The 18,369-nt window shown below is 41.1% G+C and overlaps 1 protein-coding gene across 3 annotated transcripts in view; it reads left to right on the forward strand.

The window, feature by feature from the left end:
* pogza (pogo transposable element derived with ZNF domain a) overlaps positions 1-18,369 on the forward strand; it is a 38,982-nt gene that overhangs the window by 1,983 nt on the left and 18,630 nt on the right. For 2 of the 3 annotated variants that reach the window (XM_080734954.1, XM_080734955.1), the window contains exons 2-11: positions 390-920; positions 3,366-3,492; positions 5,543-5,640; positions 5,924-6,082; positions 7,944-8,043; positions 12,739-13,080; positions 13,331-13,408; positions 14,600-14,815; positions 16,695-16,780; positions 17,163-17,300. In XM_080734954.1, coding sequence (XP_080591080.1) covers positions 594-920; positions 3,366-3,492; positions 5,543-5,640; positions 5,924-6,082; positions 7,944-8,043; positions 12,739-13,080; positions 13,331-13,408; positions 14,600-14,815; positions 16,695-16,780; positions 17,163-17,300 — 1,671 coding nt within the window. In that variant the 5' untranslated portion in view covers positions 390-593. The remainder of the gene's footprint in view (positions 1-389; positions 921-3,365; positions 3,493-5,542; positions 5,641-5,923; positions 6,083-7,943; positions 8,044-12,738; positions 13,081-13,330; positions 13,409-14,599; positions 14,816-16,694; positions 16,781-17,162; positions 17,301-18,369) is intronic. The other variant, XM_080734956.1, reaches the window with a different exon arrangement.

Genomic DNA, 18,369 nt, shown 5'->3' on the forward strand with positions numbered 1-18,369 from the left:
TTTATTTCGAATTGCGATTGAGCGCAGTCAGTGCAACTGAGTGCAAAATGCAATGGCAACTCGTGTCTCGTCTCTCGTGAGATAAGAGTGGAGGAGCGACGAAAAGATGTTTGCTGGATAAGATTGTGGGATATCGTATATATTTGATAATTATATGCTAAAACGTTTGGTTATGGGGCTTACAATTGCGTGATTATATTGCATTTCTTTTTATCTGTTACTTGGATCGATGATGACCCACCACCACGTGGGTAAAAGTAAAAATGTATATTCATTGTTTTGTTACGTAAACGGTTCTAGAGCAGCAACGTGTTTTAAAGTATTTTTTGTATTTATTGTAGTTAAATTTATAAAAGCATGTAACATTGTGATTTCATGTTTTTGTCTAGTTTTGTCAATCCAGTGGAAACCAGTTCACTGCAAGCTGAGACAGTACTAGTGGCCTGATGTCAATGGTCAACATGAGAAACGGACGCTGAACTCTGCAGTCCTCAACACAACGTTGGACCTAATTTCTGCGTACTGTGCAGGACACTAAAGTGTGAGACAGACACTGATGTCGGGACTGCTGTCGGACTGGGAACTTTAGCCAGATGGAAGTCATGTCGGGCCTAGAGCCGTCCAGTCACCGCTACCGGCACGGTTATTGCATTATAAAGGGCTGTCTAAGCAACCGGAAGAAGTATCCTGGACTGACGTATCACGTGATTCCAACGAAAGATCTTCCCAAGTTAAAACGCTGGCTTCTCTTTCTCAATCTGGACTTGAACACTCCCGTGAAAACCCTCCAGTACCATGTCGTTTGTCAAAAACACTTTTTGCACAGCGACTACGAGCCGAATCTCAAACGAAGGTTGAATGCTGATGCTGTTCCCTCCGTCGGCATCAACTATTTGGCACAGCCAATCATGGATAAAATGGTATTTTTGTTTATTTGTTTGTTGGACAGGTTAATCTGAATTCTCCCATATCGCTAGGTCACAAGCCAAAAGTGAATCACTTCCGTTTGTCTCTTGATTGCGTAGCATAGCATCATACTTGTGATTATGACACAAGTATCACATGATAGGAGCTCGACATTGCCCTGTCAATCTTTCAAAATTTGCAAACAAAATATAATTTGTGTCGAAACTATTTACATTCCACACAGTATTTGTAGTGTTTTTCAGCCTTTCAATGCTTTCCTATGCCAACCTTAAGTGCTCTATATTCATTCTAGAGGCACCATGGAACATATTTTTTTTTAGAAATGAACTTGAACGCATTTTATGCTCGAAGTTGAACACTTTATTTTTATCCAGGGGCGGCTGTGGCTCAGGAGGTAGAGCAGGTTGTCCAATAATCCGTGGGTTGGTGGTTAGACTCCCTGCTCCTCCTGTCCACATGTTGAAGTGTCTTTGGACAAGACACTGAACCCTACATTGCCACCAATAAGTCGGTGCTAGTTTGACACCATCGGTGTGTAAATGTGGGAAGTCGGCACAGTCGACACTGGCATTGACTGTTTATGACCGAAAAGTAAACGTTCAAATTCGAAACCACGATTTCAAACCACAGCACTGTGCATTTTTCAAATTTCTTAAACTGTAATTTTAGTTTGGAAGGTCCCAAAACGTTCATTATATCAATATAACATTACATCAAAGTCAATAGAAGTCCTGACCAACACAGTTCTTGCGGTGCTCTATTGAACTTGACCTGACTTGACACTTTGGTTTATTACCTTAGTAAACCTTTTGATGTGAGAACGTGGACAATGCAGAGTAGGCCTACATTTCAATCACAAATTAACAGTTTGCCTGAAATCCAATAGGCCTATGACTATGACATGTCATGTTATGTTGAAGGTGAGCTGGTCAGTTGTGTGCTTTTGACTGGTTCCGACTTGTGCCGGAGTGACAGCATAATTGATTTGACCTAGCACTGGCTATGTAATTAATTATTGGGAGCAGGTTAGTAAGATTCCAATAGTATAAGCATTTTAAATGGATTTTATCCTACTCTTAATATACTCTTCCAGTGGGATTTGGCCTTATAGATCCAAATGCGCTCAATTTAGTCTGTTTTTCAAAAAGTTTGGGTGGAATTAATTGCTGGGAACATCCCTATAAGTATTCAATTATTTTCCAGAATGGAATCAAATGTTTTATGGTCACTTTCAACATGAACTAGTTCAAGTTAAAAACTTCTAAAATGAACTAGTTCATTTCATAGTTCATAATTCTGCATTTTGAACTAAAGTTCATGGTTCCCCAAAATGAACTAACTTAGTTCTTTTTAGTTATTTTTTTAACCATAATATTTTTTATAATTTTGTCTATTCAAATATATATTTTTTTAGACGTTGCTGCAAGCTATTATTTGTCCAAATTATTTACACAGCCCATATAGAACCAGACACAGCAATTATTTCATCCAACTTAACATTGAAGTGCCCACTTCCTGCACCCTTATTGTGAAGGCAGAGTTTCTAAACGTCGCGCACATCTGCATGTTTCCACGTTGGTTGAAATAGCTGATCTACAAGCTCACGTTGTCTCGTTGATGCGACGCGTTGTGAGCTTGCAGATCAGCTATATTTGGCATTCAACATGTCATACAACGAAGTATAGTCAGGCTTTACTTGCGAGACGTAACAAGGAGGAGACAGTGCTTCATGTGAAGAGAAGCACCCAGCTGCAGACAGCACCGCTCACATATCAACGTTTGCGAGGTCTGCGAGTCTGCAGCTGGGTGCTATTGGAGCATGTGAATGAAAAGAAAGATGAGAGGACAGACGACCGCGGACCGCCACACGAACGGGTCGACGAGCGCAGTTCACGGACGTCAGAATAAACGCGTTCGACAATAACGTTCATCAAGCGGAAACAAAGAACGATCTTTCTTTGAACGTGTTTGGGTACAACACTGTTGACTCATCACATTGCTGGTTGGCTATATTCCAGGCAAAATAATATTATTACTATTTTGAACCTGTATAGAATAAATGAATGAACGATCGCTATATGGAGTAACAGTTAGCATGATGGTGCCAATGTCATTGTTCCGACGTCCCATTAGTCCGATGGTAACCCTAACCTTAACCCTATTTACCCTCTACATCAAATGTCTTATCCGGCAATATTCTATCTACAAGACGTGTTCGGAACTTGTATATCTGCCATTTTCGGTGAATAGTTCACTTGGTTATCCACTTAAACCCCTTTGTCATAGGCACAAATTCTCAAAAATAGCCTAAGGGTATATGCTTAATTCATACATACGAGTAGCAGATCTCCACAGTGTTGAAAGATCAAAGATTTGTTGCTGTGGTTCACTGGTGCTCTGCTCATCCAGTCATGTGACCAGGAGTGTGTCGTCTGCAGGCGGTGTTGAAGGCCTGGGAGGAGACAACACTGACACCTGCATTAAGTGATGACGAGCTCCTCACTGAGTGTGATGAAGATGAGCTGACACTGACACTGTCTTCAGAGGAGGATGAGGGCCAAACAGGTGTGTTTTAGTCATTATGAAATGCTTATGAACACCATCATCAACATTCTTCTCTTTTTTTTGTTCAGTAAAGCATTCTTGCGGTCTAGAAGCTGCCGTACAAACAAAATGTATTATTATTACTACTACTTGTAAGATGCCTTAGAGCGACACGATCTGTCCAGTGATGTATATCAGACCAGTTACCCATATATAGAGACCCCTGGTACCCATATACAGTATGGAGATCCATGTACTCTATAAGGAGATATGCTGTGAGAGCCCAAACATGCTTTCTCAGGTATTCGTTATGTGAAAGTCCTATGATATCTATGACATCTGACATCATACCCTTTTATGTCCATACATGGAGATCATGTCTGTAGAACCAGCCATTAGTGTGGTATATGGGCATTCCCATATGAAGTCCTGTTAGATATGGATGGGCTTAATATTGATGACATGGGCATAAAAGGGATTCTGTTAGTGTGACATCACAGTGAAACCAGAGCGTGATGTCAGAGCAGCAAACCCCGTTCTGTTAAGAGTGGTTCCCCTGACATCACAGTGACGTCAAAGCATGATGTCAGAGCGACAAACCCATAGAACCACAGTGTCAGGCGTGACAGACAGGCAGAGATACATACGGACAAGCTGTGACCGTTCACATACAAATCTGCAACCTACGGTCACAATTACTATTTGTTACTAACACTGATTAAAACCAGTAAGACTCCCTAATCGGGAGATAAGCGACCGTTGGTCGCTTATCTCCACAAATAGGCCAAAAGTTTGTTTTACCAATTATTACACTCTATGTGAACATTTACATCAACAAATCCCAAGTACTATGCAGAACGACCCATTTCAAGTTTTTAATGTACAACAATATTTAGAAAATAGGTCTACAAGCTGACAGTCCTCGTCCCTTATATTCCCATAGGTTATATGGAGATCTCAGTGTTTGTCAGTCCTTGTTCATTTATGCCCATATATGGACATCTCTATATCTACTGTAACAGTCCTTGTCCCTTTATGCCCATATATGGAGATCTCTTAACTGTAAGTCCTTGTCCCTTTTATGCCCATATATGGATATTCCTGATGTCATCAGTATATGAACATATATGGGCTTTCTGATATGCCCATATATGGAGATCTCTTAACTGTAAGCCCTTGTCCCTTTTATGCCCATATATGGATATCCCTGATGTCATCCGTATATGCCCATATATGGGCTTTCTAATATGCCCATATATGGAGATCTCTGTATCTCCATATATGGGTATAAAAGGATACTTCAGGTCTGACATCAGGTTTGTTTATATTGGGTTGCTAGGTTTGACATCACAAACTCTATGGGCCATCTGACCTAGAAATCTATATTTGGGCATAGATGACTCATCGTGACCTCATCACACGTCGACCGCACGTGTGACGTGCGGTCGACCGCACGTGTGACCGACGGACGGCCGGTGGAGGTTTTCATACTAAACTGCGACCTTACGGTCGCAATAACATCTTATCAGTATGAAGTAGGGCATTCACGAATAGTGATTTTTAGTATTCGAATTATTCGACCTCAGAGTATTCGAATAGTCAAATATTCAAAGGACTGGCCAAACTGTCAAATATTAAGTAAGCAAGAGGCGGACATTGTGAAAATAGCCGATCTACATGCTCACAACGCCGAGTATCTGCGGAACCGAGTCACATTAATGTAATACCTACATTCCAAGTGCTTGTCAGGGTGGGGGTCCCCAGTTCAAATATGTTTATTTTGGGGGTCACGGCCTAAAAAGGTTTGAGAACCCCTGGTATAGAGCATTATTAAATTCATCCACCAGGGGCATTGACAACTCATTCTTATGACTTCCTATCTAGCCAAGCTTTATAAACTATATATATTTTTTAAAGAGAAAACAACAAAAAAAATAAAAAAAATAAGCGAATATTCGACTTCGGTGAACAACGTCGAATAGTGACTTTGATATTCGAATATTCGAATATTTGTTGAATGCCCTAGTATGAAGTGTAAACACTTTTCCTTCAATTGTCTGACTTTGTCTAGATCCTACTGGATCCTCTGTACCAGAGGAGAGCCAGGAGACGCAGGCCCAAGAGAACAAGGAGTTGCCGGAGGACGAGGAGATCTTACTCTTCGCCCCTGTACGTATACTGAGTTTCAGTGGTTCTCAAAGCGAGGTCGAGGGACTCTCAGGGGTCCCTGAGGAGTTGGGTGGGTCTACAAATGTGAACAGACTGAGCAGAGTTAAATTAACACTGAGGATTCTATTGGGGTCCCAGAGATGGGAAAAAAAAGAAAAGAAGTCCTATTGTATGGCATTAAAATATTTGAGAACCACTGCTGTGCTTCACATTAACTGTTGCTGCTTCGACAACTGAATTTCCCCGCAGGGATCAATAAAGGTCTTTCCTATCTTACTCTTAGATTGAGGAAGAGGATAATGAGGAAGAGGAGGTGCAGGTTGGGGAGAACGAGGCCGTGCAAATGGAGGAGAGGCCTGCAGCAGAAGATGCAAGGTTGCATCCTCCTCCTGACTGGACTGCCCCTGCTCCAAAACGCACCAGGCTCCAAGTACGCATAGGGGTGAGCGATATGGAAAAATACAATATCACAATATTTTCCCAAGCCGTATCACGATACACAATCTTATCACAATTACTTTTCACGTTGGTTTTTATGGTTATTTTTCAAGTTACTTGACAAAAACTAGACTCTCTGGGTTCCTTTTGGGAGGTCTAAATTCAACTTTACAAGCATGTAACTCTGACAGTATACAAATGAAACCAAATGGTTTCATTTGTATATTGTCAGAGTTAAGTGGAGACCTTGACATTTTAAAGTTTGAGAACTACTGATTTAGACCAAAATGCAGGTTTAAATTGAATTCTGCAATGAATCTCTGTATTAACGATTAAACAGGATTTTTTACAAGGCTCCCTCAATTGTATCACGATATATACGATACCTCATATATCCACGATATCATGGAGACATTGTATCGTCTCAACGATAATTATCACCATATCGCCACCCCTACGTACGCAACACACAGTGCTACAACAGTGAAAACCAAGCATTCTTCAAAATAGTAAATTCTGCTCTTGTTTTGAATTCCACCAACCGTGAGTCAAAGGCTTACTTTACTATGACTTGATCAAGTGCTCTTGTTCTGAAGGCTGACTTGAAGACATACTCTTACTTTCATCTGAGCTGGCCAAGTCTAAGCTTTGCAAACACATTTTTGATATAAAAACAACATGAAATTTAAAGTTATACCATGTAACTTTTTTTATAAAACAAATCTTAAAATGGTCCTAGCTGTTAAATCGCTAAAGTTTTAGAACCCCCACTCCGTTATTTTCAGCTTCTAAAGCCTTCTCTTTATATATTTTCTATGATCCCTGCCCGGGACCGGTTTTCGCGGAAAAATTGCGTCATCACACTACCGGCCAATCACAGCGAGGGTTATACACTGCCGGCCAATCACAGCGCAGAACATACACTGCCGGGCTCTCTGGTGGGTTTAGGAAACACGCCTTCAGGAAGTACACTGCAGTGTTTACACTGGAGGAGTCTAGCATGTAACTACCCAACCGCTGCTCGTAGAAGGACACGGGAGACCTCATTGAAAGCGTCTCGGCGAGGCGAGGCGGACGCGGTGGTCTGGCGGCCCGGTCCGCGAGCGAAAAACGGACGAAAAAAGCAAACGCGACCGCGGTTTGCTATACTGCTACAGACCACCAGTTGAGCAACTTACACAGTATAGCTTTAAGTAAGGGATAACGTATGGCTCAGCGGTCATTATCAAGTGATAAAATCCCGACAGGCTGATAATGGCACAGACGCGATGAGCCAGATGTTATCCCGCTTATTACACGGCTACTTAATAAATACATTAACAATTTAACCAAAAACTAAAAACAAAACTAAGTATTTCCTTGCTTACAGTAGAGAAAGTATTCCACAAGTGTTGCGCTGGGTGTCCCCTTCAGCGCAACACGGTCGCCTTGCAAAACAAGGAAGTGTTGATCAAATAGAATCCATTTTCTGACACTGCATCGCATCATCCATTTCTCACTTCAAATATTTTTAAAACCATTCTTGGGAGCAACGTTTAGTTGTAAATGACAGTGTTTGTTTACATGTATTTAATGTTGGATACAGCACAAAATTCACACAGTGCAGCAGGTATTCTGAGCCTTTGATTAGGCATCGATATGTTATAGAGCGGAGTGGTCTGTTCTCAAGAAATAACACACCACAGACCACTGATTTCAGTGATTGACCATTCAGAATCAAACATTCAATGAAGCTGTGTAATAAGTAAATATAAAATACACGTGAACTGAACTTCATTTTATTTAACCATTCATTTAACCACCGATCGACATGCCCACAATGCATTGTTTTCTGTGCATTTATTTGATGTGTTTGTTTCTTTCAGTCATCAGAGCGGTCCTCTCACGGTCCCCAGTCCTCAGCATTCCGTAGATCTCTGGCAGGCTTCAAGCTAAATGGACGCCATGTCTCACTGCTTCCTGAAGGTTAGTATACTGAATAATGGTGTGTCGGTAGGTTAGTACATGTGGCTACTAGGGCTAGGTGATAGGGACAAACCATTTTGACCAAATACCTCAATATCGATATTGTGAGGATAATTCAAAGAATCTAACCTGGTTAAAATGGAGTTTGAAGTTACATTGGGTTTGTATCGGAAGGGAGTGTGAAAATGAATATCAAATATCTAAATACTGAATCAAGTAACTTAAACTGACCGGGATGCACACAAAAGCCAGAGTTAGCAGTGTTTCCCCTAGGCAGAAGCTGAAGGAGTGGGGGGAGAGTTGCGGGGAGCGGCATAGTGTTCGCGCACAGCGCGGCGTGCAGGCGGAACATTTTCCGTGTTTTTCGGGTTGGGTGTGTTTGCGCGATTCTAACTCAGTTAAAAAATAAATATTTAATTTAGATTTGTATTTCATAACAACATTGGCCATCATCTTCTGATCTTTATTTTATTATCATCAACATTTGCCATCATCTTCAGTTTCAAAGTGCTTTATTTATACACAAAAATAAATACTATTTGGCTTTTCAAACTTAAGTAAATAACCTAAGTAAGTTCTGTTGTCAGATTTGTCAGGAGGAATAAACAACCAGGTCTATGAAAACAAGCCCAAAATAAGTGAATATAGGTCACATGAGCACTTTAAACCTAAATACTTCCGCTATTTGAAAATAGCCGATCTACAAGCTCACAAGCAACCACCAGGGGCGTCACAAGGGGGGGAAAGTGGGACTGAGTTACTAGGGCCCAAGGTGGAGGGGCCTTAATTATTTTATACTTTAGCAATCGAAAAATAGCAGATAGGCCTATACAAGCTCACAGCGCGGCACCGAGTGCCGCGCTGCGAGCTTGTAGATCTGCTATTTTTGAAAAGTCATGAAAATGGCTGCAAATCTTTGAAAATATGTATTTCTTAACATTTGTAACTCATATTTTGCTTCTGGGGGGTCCCTGGAACTATTTTGAGATGGGGGTCCGTGGCCAAATTCATATAATTTTGGCGGTCCTCCAAAGCATGAAAAGGTTTGAGCACCACTGACACTCCCCCTATGAAGAACATTAATGGGGGGCCCACAGTGAATCCTTGTACCCAGGGCCCAGAATTTGGTGCCCTGGCAACCACCATTATTTACAAGCAACTTTACAGAAATAAGAGCCCAAAATACTTATAATAGTCAGATTTGGCAACACTGCATGGTATTTCATCCAACCTAGCACAACATGGCTTATATTATCAGACCTGGCAACTGCATGTTGTTTTTTAGCTGGTCAGCAGGACCAGCTCTTTAAACAGATTACATTGTCCTGAGACATTCAGGGGACCTATTTGCCGATTGGCTGTCCATGTCACATGGTCACCGAGCTCATGATTGGGAGCCAGACCTGTACTGCTGTAATGAAATATTTTGTCCAGCAGGGAGCACCATTCCTTCACACTGAGCCTGTGCCTGTGGCCAGCCTGCTTGTGATAAATGAAACAGAAGAAAAGAGAGGTCTATACTTGAGTAAAAGTACAAAAGTATTGGCATCAAAGTACAAAATGTTTGTATGATTGCTTGTAGATCGGTTATCATTCTTTGATTTTCACAAGTCATTGTTGACATCATCATCCATTTAAGCTTTATAATTAGCTTCATACTAACATTAACATTATTTTTCTTTCAATTCTAAACGTAGAGATTAGGTTATGAAAGGTAGGTGATGAAAACTAGCAAAACTATAGCAGCCATTCACTTTAATCAACGCGATGCATCCAATGTAATTGTGATGAGGATGTCAAACAAACGTTAATCACGTCGTATTTAATTATACTTCATCTGTTACAGATGATTGTCCAAATAAACCGTACGTTATTTAAACTGTGAGCCATTTATAGACAATATGCAGTGTTGCCCTGGGCATCGTTGTAGGCTGTAGTAGGTGATGTGTCACACCATCTGCATACCATCTGCATTAACATATGAACTGAACGAGTATGCAAGTTGTCAATGATTTAACTCTATGACCATGATATGGCTTTGGTGTGAAGTCATGAAAATATCGTACCCTACACAATTTACAAAAGCAACACAAAGTACATTCATTGATGAGCTGCTTCTTCCTGTCATCTGATCAGTGTCCACACAGTAGATTAATTCGAGTTGCATTTTAATATCAAATGAAACAGAGCAAAAACGATGTGCTGAATGAACCAATGCGAGTCTTTGAGAATTACAGTTAGTATCTTCACCAATAATGAGCACATTTCTAGAGACACGGTAACACATTCATTGTACTAAATGACAAGAAAGCATATATTTAGAACGATATGTAGCAGTGAAATACCACAAGATTTTGGAAAATGCCTACAATCAATACACTTATTTGAACACCTTGGTTACATTAAGTTCTGCATAATGCGTACTTTCTGCTTTTGGTACATTTTAATACAAATACTTTTTATACTTGTACTCAAGTATCCTACATTTTGAATACAAGACTTCCACTGACATTGCAGTATTGCATGATACTTAAGTAAAGAATGCGAGTACTTTTCCCACTACTGCCTAATAAGCATGCTAGTTTTAGTACAATCAGACATCACAGATAGATTTATAGAGTAATAGGCTCTAAGGCAACTGCAAACTTAGCAGGAGTCCTCCAGGCTATGGGGGAAAGTAGCTGTTGGAAAAAGTACTCAAATGTTTTACACTTGTTTTTTTAAAAGTATCTTAAAAGTATCAATACTGCACTGTAGATGTACTCAGTTATAAGTAAAAGTCACACACACACACACACACACACACACACACACACGCACACACACACACACACACACACACACACACACACACACACGGGGGGGGGGGGGGGAGTGACAAAATTCATAGATCTAGAACACAGACTTCATAGATATAGAACACAGAATATGTACAGTACAGTACAGTGAGGTACAGTATACAGTACAGTAAAGTACAGTAAGGTAATACGCAGTTATTACTGTTGTTTGAGCACGCCCGAGTTTTTTCCAAAACTTTTTTTTTCCAAAAAACTTTTTTTTCCAAAACTTTTTTTTTTTTTCAAAAAACTTTTTTTTTCCCATCTGACCAGCTTATATATTGACTGTGTCAATTCTTGTTTCTCCACACACTGTAGGCTAGGTTGCTTGCTAACAGTCAGACACAAACTGCACATTTAGGCCTGGGGCCAATTCTGATATCTTCACAAATTGGTACCACCCAAGGTGACCGTACATTTTTTACATTTTTGACTTCCTACATGTCTCTAGTTTACATTTTGGTATGATAACCCTTTCTGCGACCCAGCTTAATTGATGTTATCACCCGCTAGAGTCGGTCTCCCATCGACTTTCTATACAGGAGGAAAATACCCAGAATTATTTTTTTTTTCTGGGTATTTAAGGAGGATCTGAGGGGTCTAACTAGGGGTTTGTCATGATGCTGAATCCATTGCAGGCATTTGTTTTGCACAAAAAAACCCTAAGGCCTCCGACTAACATGAATACTCACCCATTCGTGTATTGTTTTCTGAGGCCATTTCTAGCCCACGGAATGTTTTTTGTGCAAAACAAATGCCTGCAATGGATTCAGCATCATGACAAACCCCTAGTTAGACCCCTCAGATCCTCCTTAAATACCCAGAAAAAAAGTATTTTTCTGGGTATTTTCCTCCTGTATAGAAAGTCGATGGGAGACCGACTCTAGCGGGTGATAACATCAATTAAGCTGGGTCGCAGAAAGGGTTATCATACCAAAATGTAAACTAGAGACATGTAGGAAGTCAAAAATGTAAAAAATGTACGGTCACCTTGGGTGGTACCAATTTGTGAAGATATCAGAATTGGCCCCAGGCCTAATTTAGCCACAGACAACCACAAACTACACCACTCTAAAATCATTATCAATACGTTTTTAAATGAATCTTGAGAAATGTACAGCTAAGCTGTAATGATGAATGGGACAACAAGTAAACTTCTCCTGTAACAGTGCCTAATAGGCACTGCCTATGCGACGCTACGAGTGGGTTTGTACTCGGTGCGCAGCTGAAGTTTCTCCATCCAATCAATGAGTGTAGCAGAGGAGCGCTATAATCTCCTTCCAGCCGTACCTAACCGAGAGAACAACCATATTCTAAACATGAGTCACGTTGTTGTGAAAATAATTCCTCTGAAAAAAAAAAGAATCTTCAAAAAAAAAAGAGAAAAGAAAATCATAGAGCGGCGGCCAGATTTTAAGGGGTGGCGGCCTGCCACTCCTTAATGCATATAGGGGAAACACTGAAGTTAGAGTTTATGTTAAAATGACCCCTAACAAGTTTGAAAGTGAAATATCCACTTTTCACCATATTACGATATCCAAATACTCACACAGTATCTAGTCTCATATCATGATATCTATATAATATCGATGTAATGTACTGTATATGTCCACTGGTGTGTGTGCGTGTGTGTGTTTATATGTAGGTATCATGGGTGAATGGCTGAATGTAACTCGCATTGTAAAGGTCTTTGATAAATGCAGTCTTAGAGTCAGTCTAGAAATGCCCCTTAATGTTTACAAAGAATCACCCATCATCACGCTAGTGGATGGCTGTGACAGTCTTAGATAGCTAAAGAATGGTGTTTATGCCAATAAAGTTTTCCTCCCTCTTTATGTATTCACTGTGTGTCCTCCAGGGGGCGGTGTGAAGCTGAAGCTGACTTCCAGAACTGGAGGCTCGGCCTGTGGGTTCACCTGCATTGAGCTCAGACCTGAGCTCAATGCCACACCAGTACACACCAGTTACTCCAAAACCCCACCAGTACACCAGTACAACAATAGTACACCAGTACACACCAGTAACTCCAAAACCACACCAGTACACCACTTCAACAATATCACACCTGTACACACCAGTAACTCCAAAACCAAACCAGTACTGCTTTACAACAGTTTCAACAAGACCTTCACATCTTTAACCAGCAATACCCTCACCTCTTTAACTCCGCCCAAGACCGACGGCTTCCCTGTCATCACAGGTAATACTTAATTTGTCAAACAGTCTTTGTTAGGACGATTTTGGGTTCCTGAACACTCAGTAAACTGTGTGTGTGTGTGTGTGTGTGTGTGTGTGTGTGTGTGTGTGTGTGTGTGTGTGTGTGTGTGTGTGTGTGTGTGTGTGTGTGTGTGTGTGTGTGTGTGTGTGTGTGTGTGTGTGTGTGTGTGTGTGTGTGTGTGTGTGTGTGTGTGTGTGTGTGTGTGTGTGTGCGGCGGATGGTTGTGTTGTAGGGGTTGCGTGTGGTTCTGCAGCAGAGGTGTTGAGCCGAGGGACCGTGAACTCATCTTATAAAGCAACGTTAATGCCAGGTACACACTAAAGTCTGTTTTACTATTTAGCTGGAATGTAATGTGCTGTTCTTCACATGTGACTTCAAAATGATAATAAACAAAAAGTATGGAGATGTCAGTATTCGGCCCTATTTGTACATTGTACAAGGACTGAGCTCAAGCTGAGCTCAAGTATTATGGGGCTGAGCCAGGAAGGGACATTTATTTTACCTTTGCGTCTGCATTAGAGGTCTTCACGGGTCCAAAAAAAACGAACCGAAATCGAAATGGACCGTCAAATTTTGACAGATTCCGACCTGTTCCGAAATAATAATCAAATTACAAAACCAAACCCGAGTGGCCCCGTAACGGTCTCGTCCGATTCCGTCCCGTTCCGACTTTCTTTCTTGTTTTACAGACCGAAACCCGTGACATGTTGTCCCGAAATCCTTTTATTTCGAGGTTCCGAGAGACCCGACAATTTAATCATTATTAAAATCCCCTTTCATGTACCGAGATCCCTCACTCACGGCAGCTGTGCGGCGTGCACTGTTAACTGATTGACAGGCAGAAGAAGGCTGCCAAGGAATCTATATTAACATCGAAACACATGATGATTAGCCTACAGTCCCGTGTTCCGAAGTGTTCCGAGGGAAATGCGACCATTCTGACCCCGGCTCAGAGTGATTATGATAAAACACTGGCGGAACCCGGTACGGGTCTCTCGGGTAATTTCGGGGTCGGGCCCCCCGTGAAGACCTCTAGTCTGCATGTCTCTCTCTCTCTCTCTGTTGCTTTCTTTCTTTCTCACTCTTATTGACACAGTTGGACTTATATGAGAATCAAACCTATATAGCTATATAGACAGAACAAATGAAAGCATTTTATGGGAGAACGGGTTGTTTTTTATATACTATACTATTGGGGGTATGCACATGCATAAAGTGAATGGCAAAGTGAGTGGCAAAGTGAGTTTAACGTTGTTTAACGCCGTTTCTAGGACTTTTCTGTTTGGATATGGGCTGTCAAGGCCAGAAAGTATTATTATTATTATTTTTTTACACTCAGTAGGCGTTCCAGCATAACTTCCAGATATGATGATGATGTCACGTGCATACCCTCTATACTATACTATACTATACTATACTATACTATACTATACTATACATAATGTGTGTGTTGTGGTCTGACATGTTGTCTCCTCTCTGGATGTGGTGTGTGGTCCCACAGCAAAGCAGGTGGTGAAAAGCTGCGTCGCTTCCCTACTTCCTTACCCTGTCTTCCCCAGACCTCCTCCCTTCCTGACTCCGACCCCCAGTGGGTCCAAGGCACACAGCCTCCACAACAAGTCCTCCCCTGAATCCGGCTTCTCGAGCCGTGGTCGTCTACTGAAACCCAAGGGACAGAGTCTGAGTCCTCGGACAGAGTCAAAACTGCTTCAGAAAGGTATGGAGATTGGAGACTAGTCCTTCACTTCTCTACAGCTCTGATGATTTTTACACGGCAGTGGCCGTGTTTGAAAAAAAACGCTAAAAAAGGTTGTCGGCTTTCAATCGTCAGATAGCAGCGGGCTTGTTGTAAAACGACATTAATAAGCTATTTTTTGCACTGTAGTAGCTGTCTGTCACTGTCGGGTCTCAGTGCATTCCAACCGACTGATCTCCTGACGTCATTCGACTGCCCGTCTGTAGTAGTGTGATCTCTAGAAACACTGAAATCACTGGTGTGTTCCGTGTGTTCATCATTATGTAACTTGTAACTTGCTAGCGTTACTGTGTATTTAGTGTGATGTTAAGCCATGCTGCCGACACGTTTGCCGGCGATGGCGCTGTCGGAACCCGTCGATGAAGGACGGAACATGTTCATTAGTTTGCCGTCTTTGCTAGCCGTCGGTAGGAATGAGGGGGTAAATACTCCTCTGTAGAGTGGACCTCTAGTCTGCTACTGGTGCAGAAGCAAGCCTAAATAATCCCGAGACATTTTCCCATCTCACATATAAGCTAGATAGTTTCACCACTTGAGCCCTATTATGTCAGCTTTTTTTAAAGATAATCTTGAAAGCAAGCCCAAATATGAAACTACACATGAATATGTACAAGCGACTTAACAGGAAATCAAGCCCAAAGTCACTTATAATGAGCAGACCAGGCAACACACTGGCACTCACAGATCAGCGCAAAAACATTGTTCTTTGGGCTGACTAGAGTCTGTGCTTAGTATGTGACAACTAAATGCCACAGACTGCCAGTCTGAACGACTTGGAAAGAGTCTCTAGTAGTCTGTTTGGTGGAGTGCCACCATAAGTTACTGACATGACCTGACAATACAATGATATGATTCAGGTTGAATACTGGCAAAGGTGTTTAGCTAGCGTGTATCAAAACAACATCCTGCTTCCAGCAGTGGAAGCTTGTGATTGGCTGAACCGGAGGTAGGGAGCGCCCCGTTGTGTTCGCCTGGACCGCGCGGAGGTGCCGAGAGCTCACTTGTGTATAGGTTATAGGTAATATAATAGGCCTACATGCGATGTTTCATAACATATAACACAAGAAATAATCATAACACATTATAAACATTCTATATTTATAAGGTCAAGTATTCTACTTAATAATTGGGACTTACAAGAACCATTATCATAGTTATAATAGACCTACATTTACAGTAGTTTAGGCATTTTGGTTTGATAAGGTTGTGGGCAGAACAATTTGTCCTTGTTATTTGACTATTTTTACTTTAATTATAATTAAAGACACTTCATAGTGAATTAGTGATTATAATAAATAGCTTATGTCATGATTGCTATTATAGATAGATCAGATTGTCGCCTCCGTCATCTCCACCGAAAACAAGCGTTCCGCCCTTGTTCCATCGTTGGAACCGGGATGTTTTTTTTTTTAACTTTGTTTTTATTTCAGTTTAGGCAACTTGTACAAATATAACAAACATATTTTCACAACTGTTTTTCTTTTTTTTTTTTTTTCTTACACATTTTTCAGCTGTATACCACTTACCACAAAAAAGCAAAACAAACTAACAAACAGAAAGCACATTCGAAAAACGCACATTAGGAATAGATAATACAGTAGAACAGTGTATTCTATGTGAATACTATGTGAATATGGCAGAGGAGAGAGAGTCTAAGTGGGAAGGTATTGAGAGAGCTGGGGCAGAATGAGAAATCAAAGCATTTATATTTGAGGGAACAAAAGAAGTTTGATCCATCAAAATTGGTGTAGCTGGAGTCCATCTTTTAAAGAACAAGTCCGATTGAAGTCTTTTGATACACGGTACACGCGTTTAGCTAACCCTCTCTCCTCTCCTCCAGGTCTTCGCCGTCGGGCCAGACCTCCAGACTGCTCTGTGTGTCATTCTCAGTACAAGATGGTCTCATCTCTCAGAGGCTTTGTGTGTGTAAGTGATGACTGCTTTAACTTTACATCACATCAAATAATGGCGCTGTCACTGGGGGCTGTGAGGTTATGGAATTTGAATTACCGTGGTGAAAAAGTAATGTGGCGTCTTGACGATTTTAAAAGGATCCTCTTGTAAACTACCTGGATTTCCGTTGTCATCTGGCTCAAACGTGCAAAAATAGGCAATGTAAAATTTGGCTCCCTAACTCAAGGGATTTCACCTGGATAGCATTAAGCAAATCAAACTCATACTGTTTACTTCATGCTGTTTACTTCACCTCGCCTGTGCATGAAACCGGGCCTGAAAACAATTCTAGGGGAAACAGTACACACACACTCACACACACACACTGTCATCATTCTCGTCATCTCTTCCACAGCTGTGCAGTATGGAGATCATCCGGTGTCTGAAGCAGACTCATATGTCCTTCTTAAAAGGACATTTTCAGAAGAAACACAGATCGCCCAGGTCAACCTTCTCCAGTACTGACCGACAGACTGTCTCCCAAACCTCTAAGGTACAACTACCAGTTTACAATTAATAACACAGCTATTGGTGACATGATCATACTATACAATGATCAAATAGCCGATCTAAATACTCACGTGTCACGTCGCTTTACACGTTGTGAGCTTGTAGTTCCGCTATTCCACAGTCTTATCTTGTGGGTTTTATAAATATTGAACCAATGAAAAATATTAACAAGAGCTTGTGACTAAAGAATATTTTTTTTCCCCCCCTGACTGGTAAAAAAAAATTTGTGGACATTTGTGCAAGTCTTCAAATATTTTTGTCACGATTCTATGAATGTCTTCTAAATCCTTCTACTAAATCAGTGCTTCTCAAACCTTTTCATGTCAAGGACCCCCGAAATTACATGTATTTGTCCATGGACCCCCATCTCAAAATATGTTGTTCCAGGGACCACCCAGGAGCAAATAGAGTTACAAATCGTCGCTTCTAAAAAGATTTATTCAAAGACTTGCAAAAAAGAATCATGATTTTTCAAAAAATAGCAGATCTACAAGCTCGCAGCGCTGTGAGCTTGTATATCTGCTATTTTTAGCTGGTCAGTCAGGACCAGCTTTATAATCAGCTCACTTTCCTAGACGAGAGAGTTGCTACCGTTGAGTACCTCTTCTGGATAGGCTATCCATGTACATGGTACTGAGCTAAGGGCCAATCGCAGGACAGTACCCCAGGAGTGCCCTTCCAGACAATGGGGGGAAAGAACTGGGCCAATAGCAGTTACCGCTCCTCCAGGCTATGGGGAAAATTAGCTGTTGGAAAAAGTACTCAAATGTTTTACTTAAGTAAAAGTATCGTAAAAGTATCAATACTGCACTGTAGATGTACTCAGTTACAGAGATGGGAAGTAACGAAGTACAAATACTTTGTTACTGTAACAAAGTACTTTTTTCAGTACTTTGTACTTTACTGAGTAGTTATTTGTACTTTTTACTTTTATCCGTTACATTTTAACACAAGTATCTGTACTTTTACTCTGCTACATTTTCAAAACAGGCTCGTTACTTTGGTTACAACTCTCTCTGCTTTCCTCTTACCTGCAGCCTGCAGGACATCCT

Source organism: Nannobrachium achirus, assembly GCF_963921795.1.
Source record: "Nannobrachium achirus genome assembly, chromosome: 10".
Taxonomy (NCBI): Eukaryota; Metazoa; Chordata; class Actinopteri; order Myctophiformes; family Myctophidae; genus Nannobrachium; species Nannobrachium achirus.